The sequence below is a fragment of the Gopherus flavomarginatus genome, chromosome 24, assembly GCF_025201925.1.
Source record: "Gopherus flavomarginatus isolate rGopFla2 chromosome 24, rGopFla2.mat.asm, whole genome shotgun sequence".
NCBI lineage: Eukaryota > Metazoa > Chordata > Testudines > Testudinidae > Gopherus > Gopherus flavomarginatus.
This window is the reverse complement of record NC_066640.1, coordinates 685109-710219: the sequence shown is the minus strand read 5'-3', so window position 1 is coordinate 710219 and position 25111 is coordinate 685109. Positions and strand designations below refer to the sequence as shown.

At 47.5% G+C, this 25111-nt stretch overlaps 1 protein-coding gene across 2 annotated transcripts in view; it reads right to left on the bottom strand.

The window, feature by feature from the left end:
- Positions 1-268: 268 nt before the first annotated feature.
- LONP1 (lon peptidase 1, mitochondrial) overlaps positions 269-25111 on the bottom strand; it is a 46705-nt gene continuing 21862 nt past the window's right edge. For both annotated transcript variants that reach the window (XM_050933711.1, XM_050933712.1), the window contains exons 8-18: positions 24004-24224; positions 18152-18290; positions 15339-15517; positions 11330-11417; positions 10204-10326; positions 9393-9509; positions 8942-9082; positions 7723-7888; positions 6770-6978; positions 2115-2279; positions 269-644 (exon numbers count right to left, since the gene is read on the bottom strand). In XM_050933711.1, the coding sequence (XP_050789668.1) occupies positions 480-644; positions 2115-2279; positions 6770-6978; positions 7723-7888; positions 8942-9082; positions 9393-9509; positions 10204-10326; positions 11330-11417; positions 15339-15517; positions 18152-18290; positions 24004-24224 (1713 nt within the window). In that variant the 3' untranslated portion in view covers positions 269-479. The remainder of the gene's footprint in view (positions 645-2114; positions 2280-6769; positions 6979-7722; positions 7889-8941; positions 9083-9392; positions 9510-10203; positions 10327-11329; positions 11418-15338; positions 15518-18151; positions 18291-24003; positions 24225-25111) is intronic.

Genomic DNA, 25111 nt, shown 5'->3' with positions numbered 1-25111 from the left:
AGGGCTGCAGCTACCACCTAGAATGAAGTGAAAAGCAAAGCCAGGATCTAGCCCTGTTACTCTTTACAGAGCTTTCTCTAAGCTGCCATAACCCCTTGACTATGTACATGCCTATTTCAGTGGGGAATAAACTGCTACCGTTATTCCTAGCTTCATAGGGAAACTTGGGATTCAGACTGATGTATAAGTGATTAAAAACCATCTTCAGTAGATGAGGCAGGACAGGCTAGCTCCATGGCTAGTGCAATGAAAGTCCCAGACCCACATCTTACTAGAAATATTTTAATCAGGTCATAATTCAAATCTGTTTGTAAACAAGTGGGAAATGCCTCACACTAACCAAGGCAGTACTAAATTAAGCCATAATTCATTTCAGTGGCTGCGCAGCAGCAATATTTATGCTCCAGACCATCTTGCTTTTAGGGTAACGTAGAGCAGTCAAGGACAGACCCCTTTTCAGTACGAACGGTTCATGTCAGTCATCCTCCTGGGGTATCAAGTTCTGGAAACACTATGTCAAATATTTTGTTGTAGTGCTCAACAAAATGCACTTCTAGTCCCTCTGTAATGAAGTCAGCAAGGTCATAGTAATCCTTCTTGTTCTCTGATGGGAGAATTATACAGGTAACACCAGCTCGCTTGGCCTAGGAAGGAAAGAACACAGTTATAGGAAGTGTATTTAGCAAAGGAAAATCTGTAACATGTCTTTGGCTAGAAGAAGTAGGTCCCCTTAATTTCGCATAGTCCTGGATTTTACAGATTAAGTCCTCTATCTTAATCTTTGTCACTATCCAAAAATTTTCCTCCACATTAAGAGATGCCAGGGACAATTGAAATGGACAGTATCTAAGGCTGCCGTGTTTGGTCTTAGCCAGGAAACTCTTTAGCAGACCTGAAGTAAAAAAAAAAAATTTTTTTTTTGCTTGGGTAGTTTAAACAAGGTCTACCTAGTCTGCAGGATTTTAAAACCTTGCTCTAAACAAGGTCAGGTTGTACAGTTTAGAAACAATGCACTGGTTGGCAAAGGCTAAGCAGGCTACACTTTGCCCACTATCAGCAGAAGTTACCAATGCTTCCTTCAGAGATGCAAACCTACAATTGGCCCCTCAATCTTCCAGAAGCCATTCAAGCTAGATAATCTTCCATTACCAGCCTCCCTCTACCTTCCTATTCCTGGGCAAAAACCATATGCTGCCACCATGCAAGATTGGGTAGGCAAACTACAGCCCATAGGATCACCACTCCCCACGGTGCCATGGGCCCCACGTCCCTTGTGGGTGGGACCCGAGGGCTCTGCACTGCCCTTGCCTGCAGGCACCACCCCCCACAGCTCCCATTGGCTGGGAACGGAACCGCGACCAACGCAAGCTTCAGGGGAGGTACCCACAGGCAAGGGAAGTGCACAGAGTCTTCTGCCCCTGTTCCCCAGGGGCACGGGGCCAGAGCAGGCAGAGAGCCTGCCGCATGCTGTTGCCCCATAAACAGCTCTGGGCCAGAGCCTGCACCCTGAACCCCCGCCACACCCCCTCCTGCACCTCAACCTCCTGGCCACAGCCCCATCACACCCCCTTGCCCTGAGCCCGTTCCTGCACACCACACCCCCTCCCACACCCTGCACTCTCTTGCACCCCAACCCTACATTCATGGCCCTGCACACAATTTCCCCACCCAGATGTGGCCCTTGGGCCAAAAAATTTACCCACCTCTGTGCTAGATAACAGCACAGGGACAGTGCTGGTGCCAATAAAAGCTGACCTTGTGGCCACAGGCAAGATCTCCGTGCTCACACTGCCTGTTTGCAGTGTTGTTGGAGCCATGATAGTCCCAGCCTATTAGAGAGACAAGGTGGGTGAGGGAATATCGTTTACTGGGCCAACTTCTTTTGAGGAAAGAGACAGCCCTGAAGAAGAGCTCAGTGTAGCTCGAAAGCTTGTCTCTTTCCCCGATAGAAGTTAGTCCCATAAAAGGTTTTCCCTCCCCCACCTTGTCTCCACTGTTAACACCCAGGAGTAAGTGGTCCAGCACTACAGTGCCACCAATCATAGCAAGCACTCTAGGGCCATCCGCATTGTCATGCACCAGCAGATGATCATACACAAGGGGAAAGTGCTTACAGCAATAGTCTTCTCCTTGATTCCACCAACAGGAAGAATCTTTCCAGTTAATGACACCTCTCCAGTCATGGCCATGTTTTGCCTCACTGGACGATTCATGGCCAATGACAGTAAGGCCGTTACTATGGTACATCCTGCACTTGGTCCGTCCTTTGGAGTTGCTCCCTGGAGAGAGAAAAAGCCACATTGTGACAGTCATTCAAACCAAATCAGAGCTTGTGTGAAATACTGACTACCATCATGATGCTACACAGATCTGCAGCAGAGCCCACTCCCACACCTGTCATCGCCAGCTTAGTATGGCCAGGGGAATAGAAGCCCAGTTCCAGACTTCAGCAGGTCTTCAAATTTGCTGTCTGATGTTGCAACATTTGATTTATTGAAAGGATGTTTGGCTGAAATGTCACTGGTTGAATCTTGGATGCAGCCCTGCTCAAACATCACAACTGTCGACACAGCTCTAATATCAGCTTCAGTTCTCTCAGCCTGTGCTTTTCTACCTGTGGTCAACGGACCCGGGGGGACGTCTTAGATTTCTAAAGGGATCCTCCACCTCCATTTGAAATTTAGAGGTCCACAAATTAAAAAAGGTTGAAAACCTCTGTGCTAAGCCATAGGACACTAGGATTAAAGATACCACAGATTCTGGGTGCACTTACAGGTGAAGAGTAATCTAGAAACTCAAAGAGATGTAAGCACCTCCTGAAGCACTTTCTTGTATCCTACATGACATGCCTAAACACCTGTTTTCCCACTCACCCTGCTCAGGAGGTGGGGATAGGCCAGGTCAGGGGCTTTACAACCTGTGTGACTACTTACCAGAGAGGGAATAAAGAAGAGCCTTGAGATTGCAAGGCTAGTCCTCAATAGCATTTAGCAGAGGTACAGTGCCAGGAGAGAGAAAGTTACTGTAACTCTGGTTCTTCCAAATGTGTATTCCAGGTAGGCGTGCGTGTATGCCAGTGACTTTTGCCTAGCAGTACCTGTAGAGGGGCAGCACTCGCACCTCATGTCTAGTCCCTCCTTTATGGAGTTGCCCCGACCCCCACGTTCCTTCACATCAGGGAAGACTCCAGTGCAGAAGGGATGGAGAGTGGATTATGGAATACACATCTGCAACATCTCTCAAAGAACCACAGTTACAGTAAGTAACCGTTGCTGCTTTGAGGAGATGCAGACACGTGTTCCAAGTAGGTGACTCATGAGAAGTTCCCTTGTAGAGGTGGGGCTCGGTGTCTATCAGAGTAACGATCGCAGGACCACTCTTCCACAGTAGCATCCTCTCTGGAAGATGCAGTGATAGCATACTGGTCCGTAAAACGTACCTATGGATGACCATGTGGCTGCCCTGTAAATGTATATGGAAATATCATTAAGGAAGGCTACTGACGTTGCCTGTGCTCTCGTCGAATGGGCCCATATCTGCTGAGGAGACGTTTCCAATGCTATCTCATACGCAGTCCTGATACAAGATGTTATCCCTCTAGAGAGATGGTCTGTGCAGAGAACACATATCCCTTCATGTGGTCTGCATAGGATATGCACAGGTGAGGTGAAGCATGAAACAGTTCAGTCCTGTTCAGATAAAAGGCTAGACACCATCTAACATATGGAGGCACAGCTCCGCTGTCGAGGAATGTGGCTTAGGAAAGAAAACAGGCAAACATACAGCCTCGTTCAGATGAAACTGGGAGACCACTTTGGGTGCGGCCAAAGCATTACCTTACCTCTGGAGAACTGTGTGTAAGGAGGCCACACCATAAGGGCCTGGCAAGGGTGGGCTATCAAGAATGTAGTTTTCTGAGATGAGAGTCAGTGGACAGGAAGCAGGAGGCTCAAATGGAGACCCCATCAGAGCTGTTAAAATCATGTCCAGGCCCCACAAGGGGACAGGCTCTCGGACCAGAGGATGCAGGTGAAGAAATCCTTTCAGAAATTTCATTACCATAGCATTGGAGAACACTGATTTCCCTTGGATAGGGGGATGAAACGCTGATATTGCTGCCAAGTTCCAACGCTGATTTCTGAAGGTGCAGCAGATACTCTAAGATGTCCTGGATGGAAGTCCCTATCGGACAGATTCTGAATCACACCAAAAACCTCTTCCACTTCACTAAATAGGCCGTCCTAGTGAAAGACTTCCTGCTGTTAAGTAGGACCTGTTGGATAGCCTCTGAACTATGCTCTTCCTCCTCGTTCAGCCACACCAGAAGGTGAACAGAGCTGATCACCAGATGTACCTGTGGTCTGTGTGAGGTCATCGGGATGGAGAGGAAGTGGCAAGGAGGCTGGACTGACAGAGCAAGGAGATCTGAGAACCAGCACTGTCTCAGTCATGCCGGGACAACTGGGATGAGTCTGGCTTGATCTGCCTTAAGCTTGGCGATGACCTGGGGAATGTCTGGAACAGGAATACAGCATTCGACTGTCAACTACAGTGGGAGGTGTTGGAGAGGGAGCCTGGGCTGAGTCCCAGCCCAAGAGCAGAACAGGCAACACTTCCAGTTTTCCCTTGCCGCAAATAGGTCTATTGTGGGGGTGCCCCACACTGTGAAAATAATCTGAAGGATACAAACTTTCAGGGGCCATTTGTGGTTCAAGGAGAAGATCCTTCTGAGATGGTTCTGCACCCCTGGTAAGTGGACAGCTACTGGGGTGATGTCTTCTTCAATGCAGAACTGCCACAGGTTGATTGCCTCTAGGCAGAGTGACCGGGAGTGGGCTCCCCTTGTTCACATAGTACACCATGGTGGTATTGTCAGTGAGTATGTGAACCACTGAATGCCTGATATGGTCCTGGAAGGCACAACATATGCTGTGGATGGCCTGGAGCTCTAACACATTGATATGGAGTGAAGCTTCCTTTACCAGACACAGGCCCTGCACCCTCAACAAGTCCAAATGTGCCGCCAAACCCAGAAAGGAAGAGTTGGTAACCTCCAACTTGATTGGCACACTTGATTGGGACTCCTTGGCACACACTGGGTGGGTGGGGACTCCCACCAACGCAAGGAATCCAGAACTGGTGGAGGAAGGCGAATCTACCTTTACAGAGAATGCGGGGCAGAGGGGTAAACTGTTCTGAGTCACATCTGAAGAAGGAGAAAGGGCAAACTGGACCACCTGGGTGCAAGTGGACATGTGACCCAACAGGCTCAGACACACGTGGACTGTCATACGGCGGGCTGAGACTGCAGAAGAGGTACGCCTGTTGAATTGCCTGCAAGTGGTCAGTTGGCAGGTTGGGGGTAGGGGGTGGGGCTGGGTTGCTTCAAGGCTAGAAGAAGGGGTTCAGGAAAGATTTCTCTCACGATGCAGTCCCCATCAAGTATGGGCTGTAACTGATGACATTCTGTATGGGTTAAAGTGGGAGTGGCAAGTGGTGAGCAGTCAGTGGGGTTTTTTTCCTGTACTGAAGCAAGTTCTCTCAGGTATTTGAGTGTCCTTGTGTGACACTCTCCTCCGAATAATCAGACCCATGAGCCACTGTGTTCTCTCTCTGACTTAGCAAGACAGCTTTACTGGAGCCTTGACTGTGAGACAGCTCCCAGCCACAACAGTCTGTCTGCCTCACCAGCCAGCTCCTCAAGACTGCCAGCACAAATCTTGCCTTGCACTCAGCAAACCGCAGTCCCCGAGTTCATCAGACCCATCTCTCTGCAGTGTCTAGTCCCTCTCACTGGATACTCACAGGTGTTAAGTTCACTGCCTCCAAAGAGACAGTGCACACCTTGTCCCTGGGTTAAATCTGGCAGTTTGCAAGCAGAATTCAGGGTCTGAGGATAGCACAAGTATCTGCTCTCTCAAGCACGGTCCATTACCATAGTATCTGTGCGCCTCATGCTATCTTCACCGCCTGCCTCGGAGGTAGAAAGTGCTATTATCCCCACTGTGCAGACTGGGAGCGAGACACAGGGTAACACTAAGGGCACATTTACACAGCCTGTGGCCTGGGTCACCAGTCTCTGCCCAGGACGGCTTGTGCAAACACACTAAAACCAGCTGAGTAGAAGGCACTCTGAGGTTCTAGGTCAGGCTGGAACTGGGGCTCTGCAGCCGATCCCCTTGTCTGCACTCTGGTCTGTGCTGCAACATCTACACAGACAGTTCCAGGCCAGCTAGCATGAGTCCCACAAGCCTGAGTCCGTCACCCAGGCAGGGAGGCTCACTGCTACGGGAAGTGTACACATACCTGGTGTGAGTTAGAGGCCTGTGAAGATGGAAGTTTTACCAATGTGACCTTTCCCAGCTCACTTTCCCAGGGACTCTGACGGAGCAGGGAACTGAACCCAGGTCTTCTAGTTTTCAGGCTACTGTTTATTCAAAGGGCAAGTCATTTCACCTCTGTGCCTGGCTTTCCCCCATCTACCCAACGGGGCAATACTGCCCCCAAAAGTGATCCGGGCTAAAGAGCAGTGTGAATAGTATCACCTCACCATGTGCTTGCTGAGGAAAGGAGCTGACAGCAAAGCTCATGTGAATATCTTCAGGAGTTGCCAGGGAAAATGCCGTCTTTTAATTTACTCAGGTATTGCTGCTGAAAGCAGGTTTTCTACCCAGTGCATGCAACTGGGCTAAAATAGTCTCTACCTCTACGTGCCAGCTCTAGCTGTCTAGATCCTTATACAGCCCCTATGGACCCAGGGTCTCTTTACCTCTGGCACGTGCAAATGGATGTGGGAGGTCACCAGAAAGTCAATGGTGGGTTCCTTCTGCATCAGGAAAGCTCGTGCAAATGTGTAAGCTATTTTGGCACTCTCTTTCATCACATCTCCCAGTTGTCCTGTTATTTCAAGGGACCCATCCTTGTTTTCCTTGTCTTTGGGTCGCCGCAGGGATGTTTCAATAAATAGCGTGGAACCTCCTATGAGAAATGAATACAGGAATCTTTAGAAGATCCAATAAGAACCAGACTAGAAGCAGCTTGTGCCAATCACTCCATATTCATTTTGGTGAATATCTTCCCCTGCACATAACCAAGCGCTCTGGGTTATCAGGAGCCCCTCTGACAGAACACTGCTGTACAGCAGCAGTCTTTAGATGAGGCAAGAGGGCCACCCCATGCTTCTTGCACTCAAAGAAGGAAGCAAGGTCTCTGGTGAGACACAGTCCATACGCCATAGTGCACAATGTTTGTGTACCTAGGTCGCACATCGTGCTGCTGGAAGATAACGGGTTCATGCATGCATGCTACAAAAATCTTGACATTCAGAATTAGTCCCTCCCACAACATGAAGCCTTGGAGAAGCAGCACACTGGCTTGAAGCCAAGAGGGGTCGGATATGAGGGAAGAAATGAGTATCCGCTTTCAGCAGAGAACAAGTCAGGAGCTAAAGTAGCCACAGGAGGAAGTTTCAGTAATGCTAATAAGGCTTCCCCACTGGACCAAGGGGGGACATATTACTTCCTCTCCCGCACAGCTGCTTTCAGAAAAAAGGCATGGAAACTTCAGAGGAGCAGTAATTCAGCTCCCCAGCTGCTGCTCACCATTCAGCACCAGTAACTCTAACTGGCGAAAAGGAAGTGAGTTTCTCCTGGAAGCATGACCACCCATGACAAATGCCCACCTTGCTAATCCCCCAATGACTTTGCTGCAGCTGCATCTTACCCATAGCTGTCCAGGCCAGGCCCATCACCACTCCAGGAGGAGTGAGGTCATACATCCGATCCACAGTGAAGATGGGCTTGCCAACAAAGTCCTGCAAGTTTTCAGGGGTTACCTCAACTGTTTCCGCTTCTCCACTGACAATCTTATAGGCAGATTTCCTTAATACCTGTTGTCATAAACAGATAAGTAAGAGTTAATAGAACAGAAGTACTTCATATCTCTTTTGCCTGTAAAGGGTTAACAAGATTAGTGAGTCGGGCTGTCACCTGACCAGAGGACCAATCAGGGGACAGGATACTTTCAAATCTTGAGGGATGGAAGTTTGTGTGTGTGCTGTTAGTGTTTGGTGGTTGTTCACTCTGGGGGCTCAGAGGGACCAGATGTGCAACCAGGTTTCTCTCCAATCTCTCTGATACAGGCTCTTATAAGTTCAAAAATAGTAAGTACTAGGTGATAAGGTGAGTTAGGCTTATGTTTGTTTTCTTTATTTGCAAATGTGTATTTGGCTGGAAGGATTTTAATTTGTACTTGTATACTTAGGCTGGGAGGGTATTCCCAGTGTCTATAGCTGAAAGACCCTGTAACATATTCCATCTTAAATTTACAAAGATAGTTTTTACTGTTTTTCTTCCTTTAATTAAAAGCTTTTCTTGTTTAAGAACCTGATCGTTTTTTTATTCTGGTGAGACCCCAGGGGACTGGGTCTGGATCCACCAGGGAATTGGTGGGGAGAAAGCAGGGAAGGGGGAGAGAAAGGTTAATTTTCTCTCTGTGTTAGGATTACTTTCTCTCTCAGGGAGAGGCTGGGAGGGGGGAAGGTGGATTTTCATCTCTGTCTTAAGATTCAAGGAGTTTGAATCACAGTGATCTTCCAGGGTAACCCAGGGAAGGGAAGCCTGGGAGAGGCAACGGTGAGGGAAAGGGTTTACTTTCCTTGTGTTAAGATCCAGAGGGTCTGGGTCTTGGGGGTCCCCGGGCAAGGTTTTGGGGGAACCAGAGTGTACCTGGCACTGGAATTCCTGGTTGGTGGCAGTACTACAAGTACTAAGCTGGTAATTGAGCTTAGAGGAATTCATGCTGGTACCCCATCTTTTGGACGCTAAGGTTCAGAGTGGGGAATTATACCATGACACCTGTGCAAGAGAGTGATTAGTTACTGCAGAAAGCTGCCAAGGCAGAAAGCACACAGAGGACAACTTGACATTCACAGCACCCTCACCTTCTCCACCTGCTTCTGCAGGTTCCTCACTCCACTCTCCCTGCAGTACTGCTTGATGAGAACAGTCAGCACATCTGATGAGATCTTGGTCTTGTTTTCATCCAAACCACTCAGGACACGTGCTTGAGGGACCAAGTACCTCTGAAAGAAATCAGCCACCATGTGTTCCTGTTAGTCCCCACAAATGAATGCTTGGTCATCCCATTTCACCCAACTTCATTCTGCTCAATGAATACTTTCTAGACATGCCTAAGACTTGTCTTGACTGGAAATCCAGTATTCTCCAGTTGGGAGTACAGGTCTGTTTTGGACCTGTTCTACATGGCAGTGTTCCCTTGAACACTGTACTCAAGGTGACTGGTTGTGCAGAGCAGACGCTTAGGCTTTTTGTCATTTGATGCAGTCTGTGCAGAGCAGCACCTAACGGTTCATTAATGAGATAGCTTCTCACCTCTGCAATTGCAAGTTTCTCTTGTGCGACATATCCTGACACATTGATCATTTCCATTCTGTCCCGCAGCGGCTCTGGGATGGTGTCTGTCACATTGGCAGTACAAATAAAGAGCACCTGGATATGACAAGATAAGCCTGGTTAGGTGTTTCTCGTGGGCACGCTGCTTCACTTCACTCTATCCTCGAGTTCTAGCCCCCTACTGTTGGGAAGTCAGATTCCAGAGCAAGCTGTTCTCTGCCCCCAAGTCAATTAATCACACAGCACGCAGTGGGAAGTCAGAACGCTCTGATGGGAGCATGGAGAAGCGGCATTTGCCACTGTAACGAGAGAACAGGGACCCCGGCAGCAGCATGTGGAAGAAACCAAGATGAACATCCACTCTGAAAGTCTCCCTTGCAGCAGTTCGGAAAGCAATTATACAGGCAGGGCACTGGCATCCTGTCCCTGACAGCAAGCCCCGCTTTGGCCAGTTAGAAGTGGAAGAGGAGGCCCCGTGCTCACTAACTGGCAGATGATGCTGTGACAGCAGTGTACAGCTGGCTCCCAGTCCAAGGCTCAGGCACCCACAGGACTGGGAGGTACCTAGTTAGATAGAACATTTTCAGTACGGTGTGTACAGGTTTGGACCCACAATCAACTCCAGTCAAAAAGACTTATGTGGAACCCCTGTGTCTCAGTTACATCTCCCTTGGCCCAGAGAGTGTATTCTATCCTACCACCTTGTTCACTGAATCCTCAGCAGTTTTAATGGCTGGGGCATCTCAATATATTTGTAAACTTCCATTTTAAACATCCAAGTGAACGATACCTTTGATAAATCTACAGGAACATCAAGGTAATGATCCAAGAAGTTAGAGTTCTGTTCTGGGTCCAGCAGCTCTAGAAGGGCTGAGGATGGGTCACCTTGAAAGCCTCGCCCAATTTTATCCACCTACAAGTGACAGAAGAACTTAAGAAAATGTAGTAGCATGAAAAGCTTCATACCATGATTCATTTTTACTGCAAAGATTTGAGTGCATTTGTTCATGACGAGCAGCTGTTCCAAACCCTTGCTCCACCAGACTGTGCTTCTTCACAAAGACCACCTTACTCAGGTGCACCCAGGTGGCAGCACCCTGTCCCCATGGCCTCTAGGAACTAGCATGCTTGGCAAGAAATGGGGTGGTTGTTAGTACTCACAGGAAAAAAGTTGTACAGAAGTGACCCACGGGGACTTCTAAAATGTCAGGGGGAACAAAAATGTGTGGTAGCAGCACATCAAGAGTGGCCACTTACAGTAGTCCCAATTCTTTCTTTGAAAGTGGTGTCTGCTCTGATGGACTAATGCAACATCACACTGCCAAATGCAAGACTTGTCATCAACTCCATTTGAAACTGCGTTAGGGTCTGTGAGGGTTTATCTTGACTATTATACTGCAACTTTATACACTGTTTGCCTTCTTGAAACATTTTTTAATGCTAGTGGAAAGTGTTGGGTTGACAACCAGGAGACCTATAACTGCCTGTGAATCAGGATCAGCACAGATGCTGACAAGGTAAGCTTCTTACCCCTCATGCCACTGCTTTAAATCCAACCTAGAAGAATTTCCTCCCCACCTCCCTAGGGCCAGAAGAAAAATTGGAGTTTTGTGCCCATTCACTCCCTTCACCACCTATGCTGAGTCTGCCATTGACAGTGTGTGTATGTGGGTGCTGGCTAATTACACTGGGTGTTCAAAGGCTCAGAGAGCAGTAGCAAGCCAGACTTTGATCTGAAAGGCCTTAACACAGCAATCTTAATTGACATGTGTATGATAGGAGACTAAACATTTGGGTTAACTGTCTCAGTGCCGTAGGAGCCCAAACCCCACTGAAAGTCAACGGGACTTTGGAGATTTGGAAAAAAGTTACCCTGTAGCCTGGGGAAGAGCTAGGAGAAAGATCAGATACATCACCTCATCTATCAGGATCAGGGGGTTTTCTGTCTTGGTCTTTTTTAGGCACTGGATTATTTTCCCTGGCATTGCTCCAACATACGTCCTCCTGTTTTATGAGAGACCATATTCAGGGGAGAGAGATAGGGTCGTGCACATATCAGACAACATATCATACAGGTGAGGGAATAATGTGCTTAAGAGGTAGCGCTTCATTTTTTTACCCCTGTCAAGAATATTCTCAATGACTGCTCAATAGCATCCCCATCAAAAACCCATCTTGCCTAGTTCCAAAAGTGGTCACGGCTAGATACATGTTTGGAGAAATTGCCTGGACTGCAGTTTTACTTCTTCAGTTTGTTTTGTATTTTGGGACAACTGGTTTTCATTCCATTGTATTTTGTGGAGAATCTCAAGGCATTTTTTATACCTGGAGCAGAGAGGGCAGAGCAGTGGATTTCTTTATACCCTGAGTTGGGGGATCAACCTACACCCCACACAGTGAGCTGGCCCTTTATGAGAGTTTGGGCTCAGTGTCACATGGCTCCAGTTTGCCTCCCAGAGAGCATGTGACTGAGAGACAGACTTGCTGGGAATTAGACAGCGCAGCCTGTTCTCACTATGAGCACTACTGTCTTGGGATGCTCTCCAGGGACCATGCTCTGGGGAAGGCAGGATCAGTGAAGGCTTCCTGGCTGCATGTATACACAGACAGGGAAGAAGACACCATAGGAAGTGGCCCTGGGAAGCAGTGGACCAGAACGGTTTTGAGTTTGAGGATGGTGGCCCATGGTTGAGGTTAAGATTCTGTCACAGTTATTTTTAGTAAAAGTCAGGGACAGGTTGCAGGCAGTAAACACAAATTCACAGAAGCCCCTGACCTGCTCCTGACTCTTACGAAAAATACCAGGGGGTGGAGGATGGGACGGGACACACTAACATCAGTGTGCTGCCAGGGGCTAACTGCCTCTAGCTGCTCCAGCCTTGCTGCCACTTCTGTGGCAGGGGCTTACTGCCACTGTTCTAAACCCAGGGGGGCTGACCCAACCCCGACCACTCCTTCACCCTGGGGCCGCTGCTTTGGTGGCCCTGGGGCTGACAGCTACTCCAGCCCTGCCACTGTCAAACAAGTCCCAGAAAATCCCAGAATCCATGACTTCCGTGACAGAATCATACCCTTACCCATGGTAGAGGGTCCAAAGCCAGAGGGCTCACAGTGGAGAGGGGGTACAAATCCACTGAGAGAAGCGGGGCAGAAACCCCTGCAACAAAGGGAAGAAGAACTATTTAGAGCTAAGCAGTGCGCTCAGGTCCAGATGCAGCTAGAGTGCTCAGGAGGGGGCAAGAGATCATTTTGTTTAGCTGGGACTTTTGTTTTAATCCTCAAAGGACTGGATGTCTCAATCGGATTACAGGGCTAAATCACATTAGAATAACTGGCACTCTCAGCAAGACGGAGCTAGTATCCATGAAGAAGCAGAGGCTTCAAATGAGGGGTAACTGAGGCATCAGTGCTGGATGGAAGGAACCACTCGTGCACAGCAGGATTAAGAACCTTTGAAATATGTTTACTTCTTTCTCCCTCTGTATCTTGTGGCAGGGAGTTTCACAAGTAAATTTTACTCTGCAGGAGTTGCCCTTTGGTTTGCTATTTTAAAAATGTTGCCCTCAGTTCCGTATTACAGGAGAAGGGGAACACATGCCGGGCTGGTGCACTCACTTATTGGGTTATTTGGAATCTTCTTGTTCTTGTCCTCCCCAAGCTGACTCGTCCTCATCTTAAAATCATTCCTTAGACAGGAGCCCTGAGCATACCAACACCAACACATCCAAATGGCATCACTCACCTCACCATCATTCAGTGGTGTCAGCAGTTAGGTTGGGGAGCTTTCTAGCTCCACTGCAAATAGGGCTGAGGTCTCTGAGGTTTCATTTTAGATGCATTTCTAAATAGGTTAGCATGTTTAAAAATTTAAATTCCTGGATTTGGATACACTTATGAAATGGAGATGGCTTTGTGTGGTATGTTCAAATATCACTTACTAAGAAATAGTACTGAAGGCACGTGCGTACGTTATTAATACTATATGGCTAGTGTCTAAGCACTGTTAGCCAATACACACATATTACGCACAGGTATTATGTGCATGGTATTAATATATATTTTATATATTATAGGTTTTGGGAAGTTACATTAACTGAATGTTCCCACAATCCTTTTCACCCACGGCAAGTATCCCGTAACACTTTGCAAAGCTCAAGTCAGCTTTGGCATTGGAAGATAGGAAGCCTGTCAAAGCCAAGATACATGAATGCTGCATCCTAGCACTGGTTGGACTGTATCTCTATACCCAACTGGATTGGAGTGTAGAGTTCAAAACCAAGATAAGAGAAGTACATAACAAAACAACAAGTTAAGGAATTATTATGAACTGGTGAGTTGGATTTTAGTGGCTGGTATAAATACTGCTAATTGAAATGTGTATCTATGAAGCAGGGTAGGTGAGGAAATCTCTTACTGGTCCAACCTCTATTGGTGAGAGATACAAGGTTTCAGAAGTTGGTCCAATAAAAGATATTACCTCACCCGTATATCCTTGAAGCACACCTTCTGTGGAAAAGTGAACACACTGCAAGAATTTGCTTCCCAAGAGAGGGTCTATGTGTCTCCATTTTGAATTGTTCTGCTTTGTCTTTACGCAATACATTTGGCTACGTTTCGTTACTTGGTCTTGAACATTTTTAAGAATGAACTGCAAATGTAGTCAAAGAATCGGCTACATCCTTTAATCAACAGCACTTACATAGAGTAACTGGAAAAGTATTTGGGGCAAAGTTAAAGAACAGCCAGAGAGGAGCAGATAGCATGATGTACTTTTTTAAAAGAAAAATCTTTTTTCATTGATGTTTGTTTATTTTAAAATCCTACCGAGGTCATCACTTTAATCACTTTCCAAAGACAAATCATCTGCTATATCCATAGGATCCCTCTCTTGACTATGGGCAGGGGTGGTGAGTTGTATGGGCCCGTGGTGTCTTTGCTCCAGCAATATTCAGGGCCCAGGGTCCTGGCTCCACGAATGTTCGGGGCCAGGTCTCTCCCCTGGCCCCGCCGGCCACCCCTGCATGCCTTCCCCGAGCATCCCTGCCTGTGCCCTGGGCGTTCTGCTCTGCTGGCTCCCAGCATCAACTGCAGCCGCAGGGTCCTAGCACTCTCCAACCATTAGTGCCAGGTCAGGCTGACCCTGACCCTGCCCTTCTGCCTTGGACAGATGGACCCTTCCCTCTTCTGGCGGTAACCTCCACCAACACAGGTCCCCCACCCACAGTCACTGTTTCTGCCCCACGCTGGGCAAGGGGCAGCTCCATCCCCCACCCCCAGTGAGGGGCAGCAACAGGGGAGGAGGCGCACATATGATGGCAACCCTCTCGGCACCCACCACAAGGGAGGCGAAGGGGCTTCCTGGACCTGAGAGGGGTCCTAGGAGCATGTACAGTGACAGTGGTGCGAGGTGAGTGTGCTGCTGGGGGAGGGAGGGGGGCCCCTTCCCTGGAGCTCGCTGCTGCCAGTGTGGGGAGGGCTGGAGGGAGTCCTCCTCTCTGGCCCCAACCGGGGGCAGTCTGCACCTCAAGCTCCTCATCCTTGGCCCCGCCCCATCCTAGAGCCTGCACCCCCAGCCAGTCCTCACTCCCCCGCACCCCAACCCTCTGCCCCAGCCCTGAGCCCACTCTTCCACCGTGAACCCTCATCGCCAGCCACACCCCCACAGCCTAACTCTCTGCCTGAGCCCCTCCTACACCCCACCCCAGAGCCCTCACATTTTTACATTATTTTAAAAATAAATATTGGCTTACAAGGCAGGTGTGGGGAGGAGGGACTTGGACCCATTCTTGGCACCACCAAAAATTATACAAACCTGTTGCCCCTGACTATGGGAATTTAAATTACATGCACATTTCATCATCAACTAGGTCACTGTAAAGGTTGATAAAAACTCACTGGGGTGAGAAATTCTTGAGTTAAACTGACCTGTGCCCTTTGATTTCTGCCACATCAGTCATTCCTCCAACACTGAAGCGGAAATACTCTCGGTTTAAGGCTCTAGCGATGGAGCGGGCAATGCTGGTCTTGCCAACCCCTGGAGGGCCATAAAAACAAAGAATCTTCCCTTGGGTTGATCCTCGCAGTTGGCTGACTGCTATGAATTCCTGATGAACAGAAAATGCATTACAGGCAAGTACTGGGCAGCCCCACATTCAACCAGGACAAAAAGAACATCACAGTTACCGTGAGGAAGTTTTTCAGTAATGCGGGGCTGGAGGACTTTACCTGATACCATTTATGCCCAAGGAGATAGATAAGAAATAGCTCCTCAGATTAACCTTGAAGGAGAGGGCTGGTAAAGATCCTATGGCACATCCTCTCCTGGCTGGGGGCAAGGAGCTGACAGCTATATATGGAGCCCCGTCATTCCACTGTCTGCTGGGATGGAGCCACTTATCCCCTACGGCTTAGGGAGTGGGATTCTATGCCTCCCTCCTACCCTCACTGGTTCTTACCTGCCTCTCCCAGTCAGTGTGCACTCCGCTCCTACTGTTCAGTGTTCCTGAACTACTCCCCATTGTTAGAGAGAGAGAGAGAAAAATGTCTTGCCTCTGCTACAAAATGAAACTGGACCAATACTTGCACGTTTCACTCTGCAGGACATAGCTCTTTTCAGTTTCACTCAGTTGCAGAAGCATGGTTCTCTGGTTCTAGCAAGTTGCTGTAACAGATGGTGGCTGCACAGAGTGTGGGCCTGTGTGTCCACAACACACTGGAGCAGCATGCCTCCAAGCGGTTTGAGGTCATCTGAGCATAGGGTACCCCAGATAGTTAAGGTATATACCATCCTTGCCCTACAATCTGAACTCTGTCCTCTGAATGAAACCTCAACTGCCCTGGCAGACGTGGTAACATTATTCTTTCCGATGAGGAGGAGCACTGTGAGGATGCAGTACAAGAAATGGTCAGACTGTGTCCTCACAAAGGCAAAAGTCTCATTTAGGGCAGGCTTAGCCCTCGTCCAGACTAACCCGCGGCATCGGCGGGTTAAAATCGATTGCTCGGGGATCGATATATCGCGTCTAGTCTGGACGCGGTGTATCGATCCCCGAGCGCGCTTACATCGATTCCGGAACTCCATCAATCCGAACGGAGTTCCGGAATCGACGCGGAGAGCCGCGGACATCGATGCCGCGCCGTCCAGACTGGTGAGTACCTCGATTTTAGAAATTCGACTTCAGCTACGTTATTCTCGTAGCTGAAGTTGCGTATCTAAAATCGATTTTAATTCCTAGTCTGGACGTGGCCTTAGAGAACACCAGCTGGCTGCTCCCTGCTTATGCCCAGCCACTTCAACCTGCTCTGCACAGCCCACCCCACAGTTACCCTTTGTCCCAGAGGGAGTCCTTAAGAAAAGTGTTCACCCATGCCCTTCAGTGCTGTGTCATGCATGTTACCAGTGTGCTACCATGGCAAAAATAGCCACTGTGTTCCTCTGCTTGCACAACCCACATAACTCAGTGCAGAAACAACGTGTCTGCTGTGTCTGGGTGCGGATGCACCTATCCTCATATCACAGTGTGAGCTGTGGCTACCTGATGCAAGTGGCCCCTGTGCCAATCAATACAGCCACCCTAATACTGTGCAGTGCAGTTGGAGTGCATGCAGACGAATGACAATGCCATTCTGTGGGACACAGCACAACACAAAAAATGGTACGTTTACATAGTTTTCTCTCATGTCTGCTTATTATAGGGCAGCCTTGCAGCAACATACTTGCAATATATCCACAGTAGCTTTTTCCAGCTGCAGGAGGTAGCTAAGGTGGAAGGGCAGCCTGGTGTGCACCTTAAGCTCTGTTTCTCCTGGATTTTAGAGGGTTAAATATAGATGCACTCTACATTCTGGAAAGGCATGAGGCATGGCTGGTAAACCTGACCTCTGCATTAATGATGTTTCTGGGCAGTGAATAAATGTTAATCAGGAAACTATTTCCCTACAGTGTTTTCTCATTTGCTCAGCCCCACCCAGTGGCAAAATGGTACACAGCGGTTTGAAATCAGAACAACAATCTTTTAGGTCAGTGGTTCTCAATCTTTTCCAGTTGCCGCCACCGCTGCTCCCCACCCCCCTTATCAGTAACGGAATCTGTCCACGCCCCCCTTCCATTACTGCACAGCCAAGGCTTCCTTAGCAGCGGAGCCTGGGCTGAAGGCTGAGCTGGGGATGGAACTGGGGATGTGGGAGGAGCTGGTCTGGGTGTGGAGAGAGGATGAGGGCAGAGCCGGAGTGAAGCTGCGACTGGGGTCGGAGCTGGTTTGGGGACAGAGACGGAGTGAGGGTGGAGTTGGGCCTGGAGATGGAGTAGGACTAGGGCCTGAATGAGGTTGGAAGCAGAGCTTGTCTGGGGGCACAGCAGGGCTGGAAGTGTGGCACTCCTTTCCCACTCCCTATGAGGACTGGCTCCGGCCTGGCCACATGCCCCCCTGAATATTCCTCTGCGCCCCTCCCCCCAAGGGAATGTGCCCCACACATTGAGAGCCACTGTTTTAGATGTCAATGACAATTCAACAGAGGGGGAACAAAAATCTTGGGCTCTAGTTTGAGATCACTGAACAGTCATAAGCAAACTACCCTTGCTACCCTTAAACAGACAGAGCCACTAAAATATGCCGCTACCCACCCTACACCAGCAAGGCTCATGCATCTCCCCCATTAGACACATGAGGAAACAAACTGTACAGAGAGCCATGAGCCAAGCTGCACAATGCCACCTAGAATGGCATACGCTGCCTTACCAGAATTCGCTTCTTGACGTCATCCATTCCATAGTGATCCTCCTCCAGAACTGCCTGAGCTCTGGTTAGCTCCAGGTTCTCCTCGCTGCATTTACCCCATGGGATGGACGTCAGCCAATCCAAGTAGTTCCGGGTAACACTGGCAGCAGCACACAATCAAAACAGTCAATATTGCAAAAACCCAACACACCAGTGAAAGAGAGAGTTTCATTAAGATGAGTGGGATATAAACTGTACTCATGGGGGGCGTATAGGAAGTGTCTTCTCTTTGTCACCTGAAATTCTGTTCTGTTCAGTTTGGCTGAAACAAACTGTTAAAAACTGCCCCCCTCTTCTGTCTGCATCGTGCAGGGAGATTTTGGCAGCCTCCCCCAATAACGACGGCACATGAACATTCTGAGGTTGGGCCACTGGAGCAGCAGCAGATGGCACTGTACCAGCTGCCAAGGCAGATTCAGAGGGAATGGGGAAAAGTTTCCAGGCTGGCTTCTCCTGACCAAGCACCCGTAGCTACTGGGGAGCAGAGAGAAAGTCACAGCACCTCCCCCCACTGCTCCCCTCACCCCGGCTCCTGTCTCCCATGGCCCACCTCACTCCCTCTGGGATAAGAGCCTCCTCCTGCTGCCAGTTAATGCAGTCAGTCCTGTAGCTCAAGTGGTAGCTGTCTGTGCTTCTGCATGGACTGACGATTTACAGTTCAAACCTGGCTGACAATGCATGATGGGGGGTGAGAGCTGTTACAGTGGTAAGTAAGTTTGGGTTCTTCCCCCCCCCACCCAAGAATACACACACAGAAAATTATAAAATATGTTTAAAAATACATTATTTAGATGGCAAAGGCAAGTTCTCAAAAGTTAGGAAACCAGATTTACTCTGGCCCCTGCAACATTAAATCTGAGCCCTTGTGGTATGCCCCATACAGTTTAACTACATGGTATCATACTATTTTTTTTCCATAGGACCCCTGCCTCATTCAGCAAGTCGGACAGAATCACAAGAGGCAGAATTAAAGTTGCACAAGCAAACGTGAGTCTGCCATTTCCTAATTTTAAGGTGCTTGATTCTGCAACCTGAAGAACATTCATTGAACAGTTGTAACAGTTTCTATATTAATGTTCCATATGTTTTCTTACAGGTGGGATGGGCAGCACCACCTATTAAGTTTGCCTGACCCTTCCCATTAAAAGACGCTTTACCCTTGCTTATAATGTTGCAAACCTTAACCTTTCAGACTGAAGTTTTACATGTTGGGTATCTGTCTCAGGCTGAATTTTTCAACCAACAGGTTCAGCCATTTCTGAGAACACACATTGTTTCATCTATGTGAAGAATTTTAGCAACCTCTTCTTTTAAAAGCTCTAGTACCCACATGCTCTGAAGCAGGGACTTGAGGCAGACAAGATTGGATGAGGAGTTACGATTGGTGAGGGAGGACTGGGACTAGCTGGGCAAGGAGATTAGGACTGAACCAGCAAGGTGGGGAAAGGAAATGTGGTGGGGACGGTAAGGGAGACAGATCTAATGAGGAACTGGAATACAAGGGTAGAACTGTAATTCGCTGGGCAAAGAGACTGTGAGAAAGATTTGGAAGGTTCAAGGGAGAAGAGATGAGACACTGAGTTTGGAGGAGGCACCTGAGACCAAGATTGGGAGCCAATGGGAAATAGGTGACTGGAGGCCAGGGTGAGGGACAGAGATCGGCTGAGAAACTGATGGGGGATTGGGACTGGCTAGGCAAGGAGACAGAGTGGAAGAAGACTAGGTCTTGCTGGGCAAGGAAACTGGAACCACGATGAGAAGACAGGAGTGGGGAAGAGATAGGACTGGACAGAAGGGTTCACACTTTTAAGGGCAACTGGCAGCAGCAAAGTCTATGCCCACTAGGGCATACGCTACTCCAGAGCCTGGAACGGAATGCACGGTTTCTGAATCTTGTCATTCCCCTGCTGACAGCAAACATCTGTGAAACTAATGATCAAAGTGCATCTCTTTCCCCTCTAGAGCTGGTCCACACAGAGGATACCAGCTTACTACTGCTATCAGTTGCTCCATCAGCACAAGTGGAAGAGGTCTGTGTGGCAGATCTGATGGTTCCAACCCTGCTGATGACCCATGTGGATTATCAGTATAATGCTACAAGATGGAATTTGCTTTTTTAGTTTACTTTTTTTAAAACTAGGAAACTGCACACAAACAGAACTACATGAAAAGAACATTATTAAGGTTGTAAAGTCAAGCGCAGTGCTCACAGTCCAGATACCAAGATACTGGGGCTGGAAATCTAAGATGCGTTTCCAGCATGGCAAGGCAGAGAATTCTTTCTATGCCAGCAAAAATATTTAGTATATTTTAGATACAAAGAGATGTTCTGGCATTCACTGTGTGACAACTACACAAAATGCTGCTTTGCATTAATGCAGCCCTGGTCACAGTGAAATCCCAAAAGCTTGGGTACAGGTTGATCTATGCTAGTGTTTTCCAAATGATGGCTCCTGACTCTCCTAACTGGCCCCTGGACCCCTGCTGAACGTTGCCCCTACACTGAAACCTGAAATGGCACCCCAGGGAGCAGAGGAAGAGTGTATATTTGTGTGCATGCACATGAACACACACTGTTTGTATAAAATGGTGAGTCTCCAAAGAGACCAAATATAGTTGATGGGTCCCCTTTAGTAAAAAGTGTGGAATCACTGCTCTATGCTCCTGAAAGCCCACATCAATGAGTAACAGATTATGTTGCAAGAGTGATTCAGCCCTTTGCAATTCCCATCCTGCCCAAGCATTTTCAATCAATTAACAAGAGTTATGTTGCTGATCCACGGTCATGTGACAGATTAGCCTCTTGTTTCTCATGAAATCTAGAGCCCTCTTTTGAGAGCCAAAGCCGAGCTGCTTAGGGAGTGAGCAAGAGAGCACTGTGTGAGCCTTGTACTGAGGACTAGGGGAGGGGACTACATAACCCTTGCTCACCCCATTAGGTTGTAAGAAATGGATTTCTAGAACTCCCAAAGGAAACAGTTGAAAGTAAATCGACACAGTGAAAACAGAAATCAACAGAACAATTATTTACAGGAACTACAGTAAGTCCACAGGGGAGAGCCAAGTTACCCTTTCATTTCTGGATACTGATTCTACACCAGGGGTCCACAACCTTTCAGAAGAGCTGTGCCGAGTCTTCATTTATTCACTCTGATTTAAGGTTTTGCGTGCCGGTAATACATTTTAACATTTTTAGAAGGTCTAAGTCTATAATATATAACTAAACTATTGTTGTATGTAAAGTTAATAAGGTTTCAAAATGTTTACAAAGCTTCATTTAAAATTAAATTAAAATGCAGAGCCCTCTGGACCGGTAGCCATGACCCAGGCAGTGTAAGTGCCACTGAAAATCAGCTCGCATGCCGCCTTCAGCACCTGTGCCATAGGTTGCCTACCCCTGTTCTACACAATGCGAAGAGAACAATACTATGGAGCAAAGAGAGCAATCCCCACACTGTAGGTCAGTGTTTCCCAAGCGAGGTGTCCTAACCAACCAAAGGGTTGTGGGAAGGGTCTACCACTACCATCACGAGCCCATCTCAGACCCACACCACCCATACGAACATAAGAACAGCCATACTGGGTCAGACCAAAGATCCATCTTCCGACAGTGGCCAATACCCAGATCCATCTTCCGACAGGTGCCCCAGAGGGAATGAATAGATCAGGTACTCATCAAGTGATCCATCCCGTCGCCCATTCCCAGCTTCTGGCAAACAGAGGCTAGGGGACACCATCCCTGTCCATCCTGGCTAATAGTCATTGATGGACCTGTCCTCCATGAACTTATCTAGTTCTTTTTTGAACCCTGTTATAGTCTTGGCCTTCACAACATCCTCTGGCAAACAGTTCCACAGGTTGACTGCGTTGTGTGAAAAAATACTTCCTTTTGTTTGTTTTAAATCTGCTTTCTACTAACTTCATTTGGTGACCCCTAGTTCTTGAGTTATGAGAAGGTGTAAATAACACTTCCTTATTTACTTTCTCTACACCAGTCATGATTTTATAGACCTCTATCACATCCTCCTTAGTCATCTCTTTTCAATTGAAAAGTCCCAGTCTTATTAATCTCTCCTCACATGGCAGCTGTTCCATACCCCTAACCATTTTTGCTGGCTTTTTATGAACCTTTTCCAATTCCAATATATCTTTTTTGAGATGGCATGACTCCATCTGCATGCAGTATTCCAGATGTGGGCATACCATGGATTTATATAGAGGCAATATGATATTTTCTGTCATATTACCTATCTCTTTCTTAATGATTCCCAACATTCTGTTCACTTTTTTGACTGTCACTGCACATTGAGTGGATGTTTTCAGAGAGCTATCTATCCACAGTGACTCCAAGATCTTTTCCTTGAGTGGTAACAGCTAATTTATGCCCCATCTTTTATATGTATAGTTGGGATTACGTCTTCCAATGGCCATTACTTTGCATTTATCAACACTGAATTTCATCTGCCATTTTGTTGCCCAGTCACCCAGTTTTGTGAGATCCTTTTATATTCTTAAGTATCTTGAGTAATTTTGTATCATCTGCTAATTTTGCCACCTCACTGTTTAGCCCTTTTTCCAGATCATTTATGAATATATTGAATATGACTGGTCCCAGTACAGACCCCTGGGGGACACCCCTATTTACCTCTCTCCATTCTGAAAACTGACCATTTATTCCTATCCTTTGTTTCCTATCTTTTAACCAGTTACCAGTCCATAAGAGGATCTTCCCTATTATCCCATGACATCTTACATTGTTTAAGAGCCTTTGGCGAAGGACCTTGTCAAAGGGTTTCTGAAAATCTAATTACACTATATCTACTGGGTCCCCCTTGACCATGTGTGCATTTGACCCCCTCAAAGAATTCTAGTAGATTGGTGAGGCATGATTTCCCTTTACAAAAAACATGTTGACTCTTCCTCAACAAATTATGTTCATCTATATGTCTGACAAATCTGTTCTTTGCTATAGTTTTCCTGCCCTACACATGCCCCAGAAATGATCTTGAGTACAGTGCTCTGAGTGGACCCCCCCCCCAGGGTGTTTCACAGAGCTCTGCCCTCACTGGGAAGCCCTGACTGGCCTGCAGTGCTCTCAGTCACCACAGCTCTGGGTTTAAGGAGGATTCTCCCATGCACCTGGGGCAGCGGTGCCAATCCAGGTGAGCAGGGCACCTGAAGGGGGTGAGGAATCCCTTCCATGTGCCACCACCCCTCTGCAGGCAGGAGCCATGGACAGCCACAGACCCCAGAAACAGCTGCTGATCAGCCAGTACCCGCTGGCGGCTGGGATGTCAAGAAGGGCAAGGGGAGTCAGGCCCCTTCATGACTCTGGAGGTAGCAGGGGGAAGCTCATTGAAACATGGAGCAGAGTGCGATTAGGGGAGGGGCAGCTGCCAGGTATGGTTAGGGGTGCCCGATGCTGCCAGGTGACTTGGGGTGAGTATAGGGCTGGGGGAATTACTGGATGGTATAGCAAATAATCACAACAAACGCTTCCAAAATGCATTTTTTGAAGGTTAAAATCTAAAAAGCTGTCTAAGAGCTGTCCGAAGTGGCTGCTGGACTCCCACTGAAAGGTGTCCCCTCCCCACCACCGAAATGGCATCCCTAGGAGCAGAGGAGAAGGAAGTGGGGGAGAGGTGCACGCACACACACTCTATTGGTGAGTCACAATAAGAGACAAAAGGCAGTTGGAGGATCCCTTTGTAAGAACGTTGGGAACCACTGCTCTAGGTGCCCTGTGGCACTGCACACATTTCGAACACAGCTCTAATTAATCCTCATTGCACAGAGCACTTGTGGGCACTCACTTGAATTCTGAAGAGTGATTGTCCAGCAAACCAAGTTTGTTCAGCTCTTCATCAATCACTTCCATGACATGTTTTGGCACTACCAGATCCTTGAGCCGCTCTCGGAATTTCTCCTCTATGGCATCTTTGTCCTCCTTCTCTAGGCCCAGCTCTTTTTTGATAATCTTCAGTTGCTCTTGGAGAAGATACTTGCGATGAGTCTGCTTGATCTTCTCCTCAACCTAGACACGAGTACAGTAACTTTAACCTGTTACAACTAACCCCCTTGCTCCCCGACCCAACATCATATGCCTCCAACCACTTTCCAGAGAGATCTGAATGAACTGGGAATTCCCCAGCAAGAGAAGATGCACATACCCCTTGGAAAGCACTTGCAGTGTAGCTCTACTCTAAGGCTCTAAGAAGTGACCAAGGGTAGCATTGTGGAGTCTCACATTTATTGCATTTCAATTATTTCTTTGTCACATGCGCTCAAGTTTACAAACAAAGGTGGCTCCAGCAACTTAACAAGGCATCATCTATTTCCCAGCTCTTGGAACTAGAACCGAGGCCCTTTCAAAGCTCCAATATCTAGATCACATCCCTTTCGTACCCTTCGTGCATGTTTTGTAAAAGTCAGTCACATATAACTCACTTTAACAGGAAATGGCACACATACTGGCTTTGTTGCTCAGGTATTAAATATAAGATTTTTTTTTTAACACAATAACTGAAGTCACATTGCTTTAATGTCATTTAATTTTTAAAAAAGAGCATTAGGAATCATTAGGATTCCTCCCTTGAGTGTATATTATTATAAAAAACAATGGTATTGTTTTCAGTGTGTGTACACAATTCTTCATTGAAATTGAAGCCATAGAACATTTACATGTGCAATATGAGGTTTTTGTAAATTAAAAGTGACGTATACCTATCAAACGGATACATAAAGTACCACACTTCCTTCAATTTCTGTCCACTTTCTCCTAATCTACAATGCATACCCAAGTCATTAATGCAAATTAGTGAGGTTTCTACTTCACAAGACTAAATACAGATGACATTGTTCAGCTGAGAGACATGAGATGCCGCCACATAACTGCTATTACCTTAGTGTTCATTTATATTG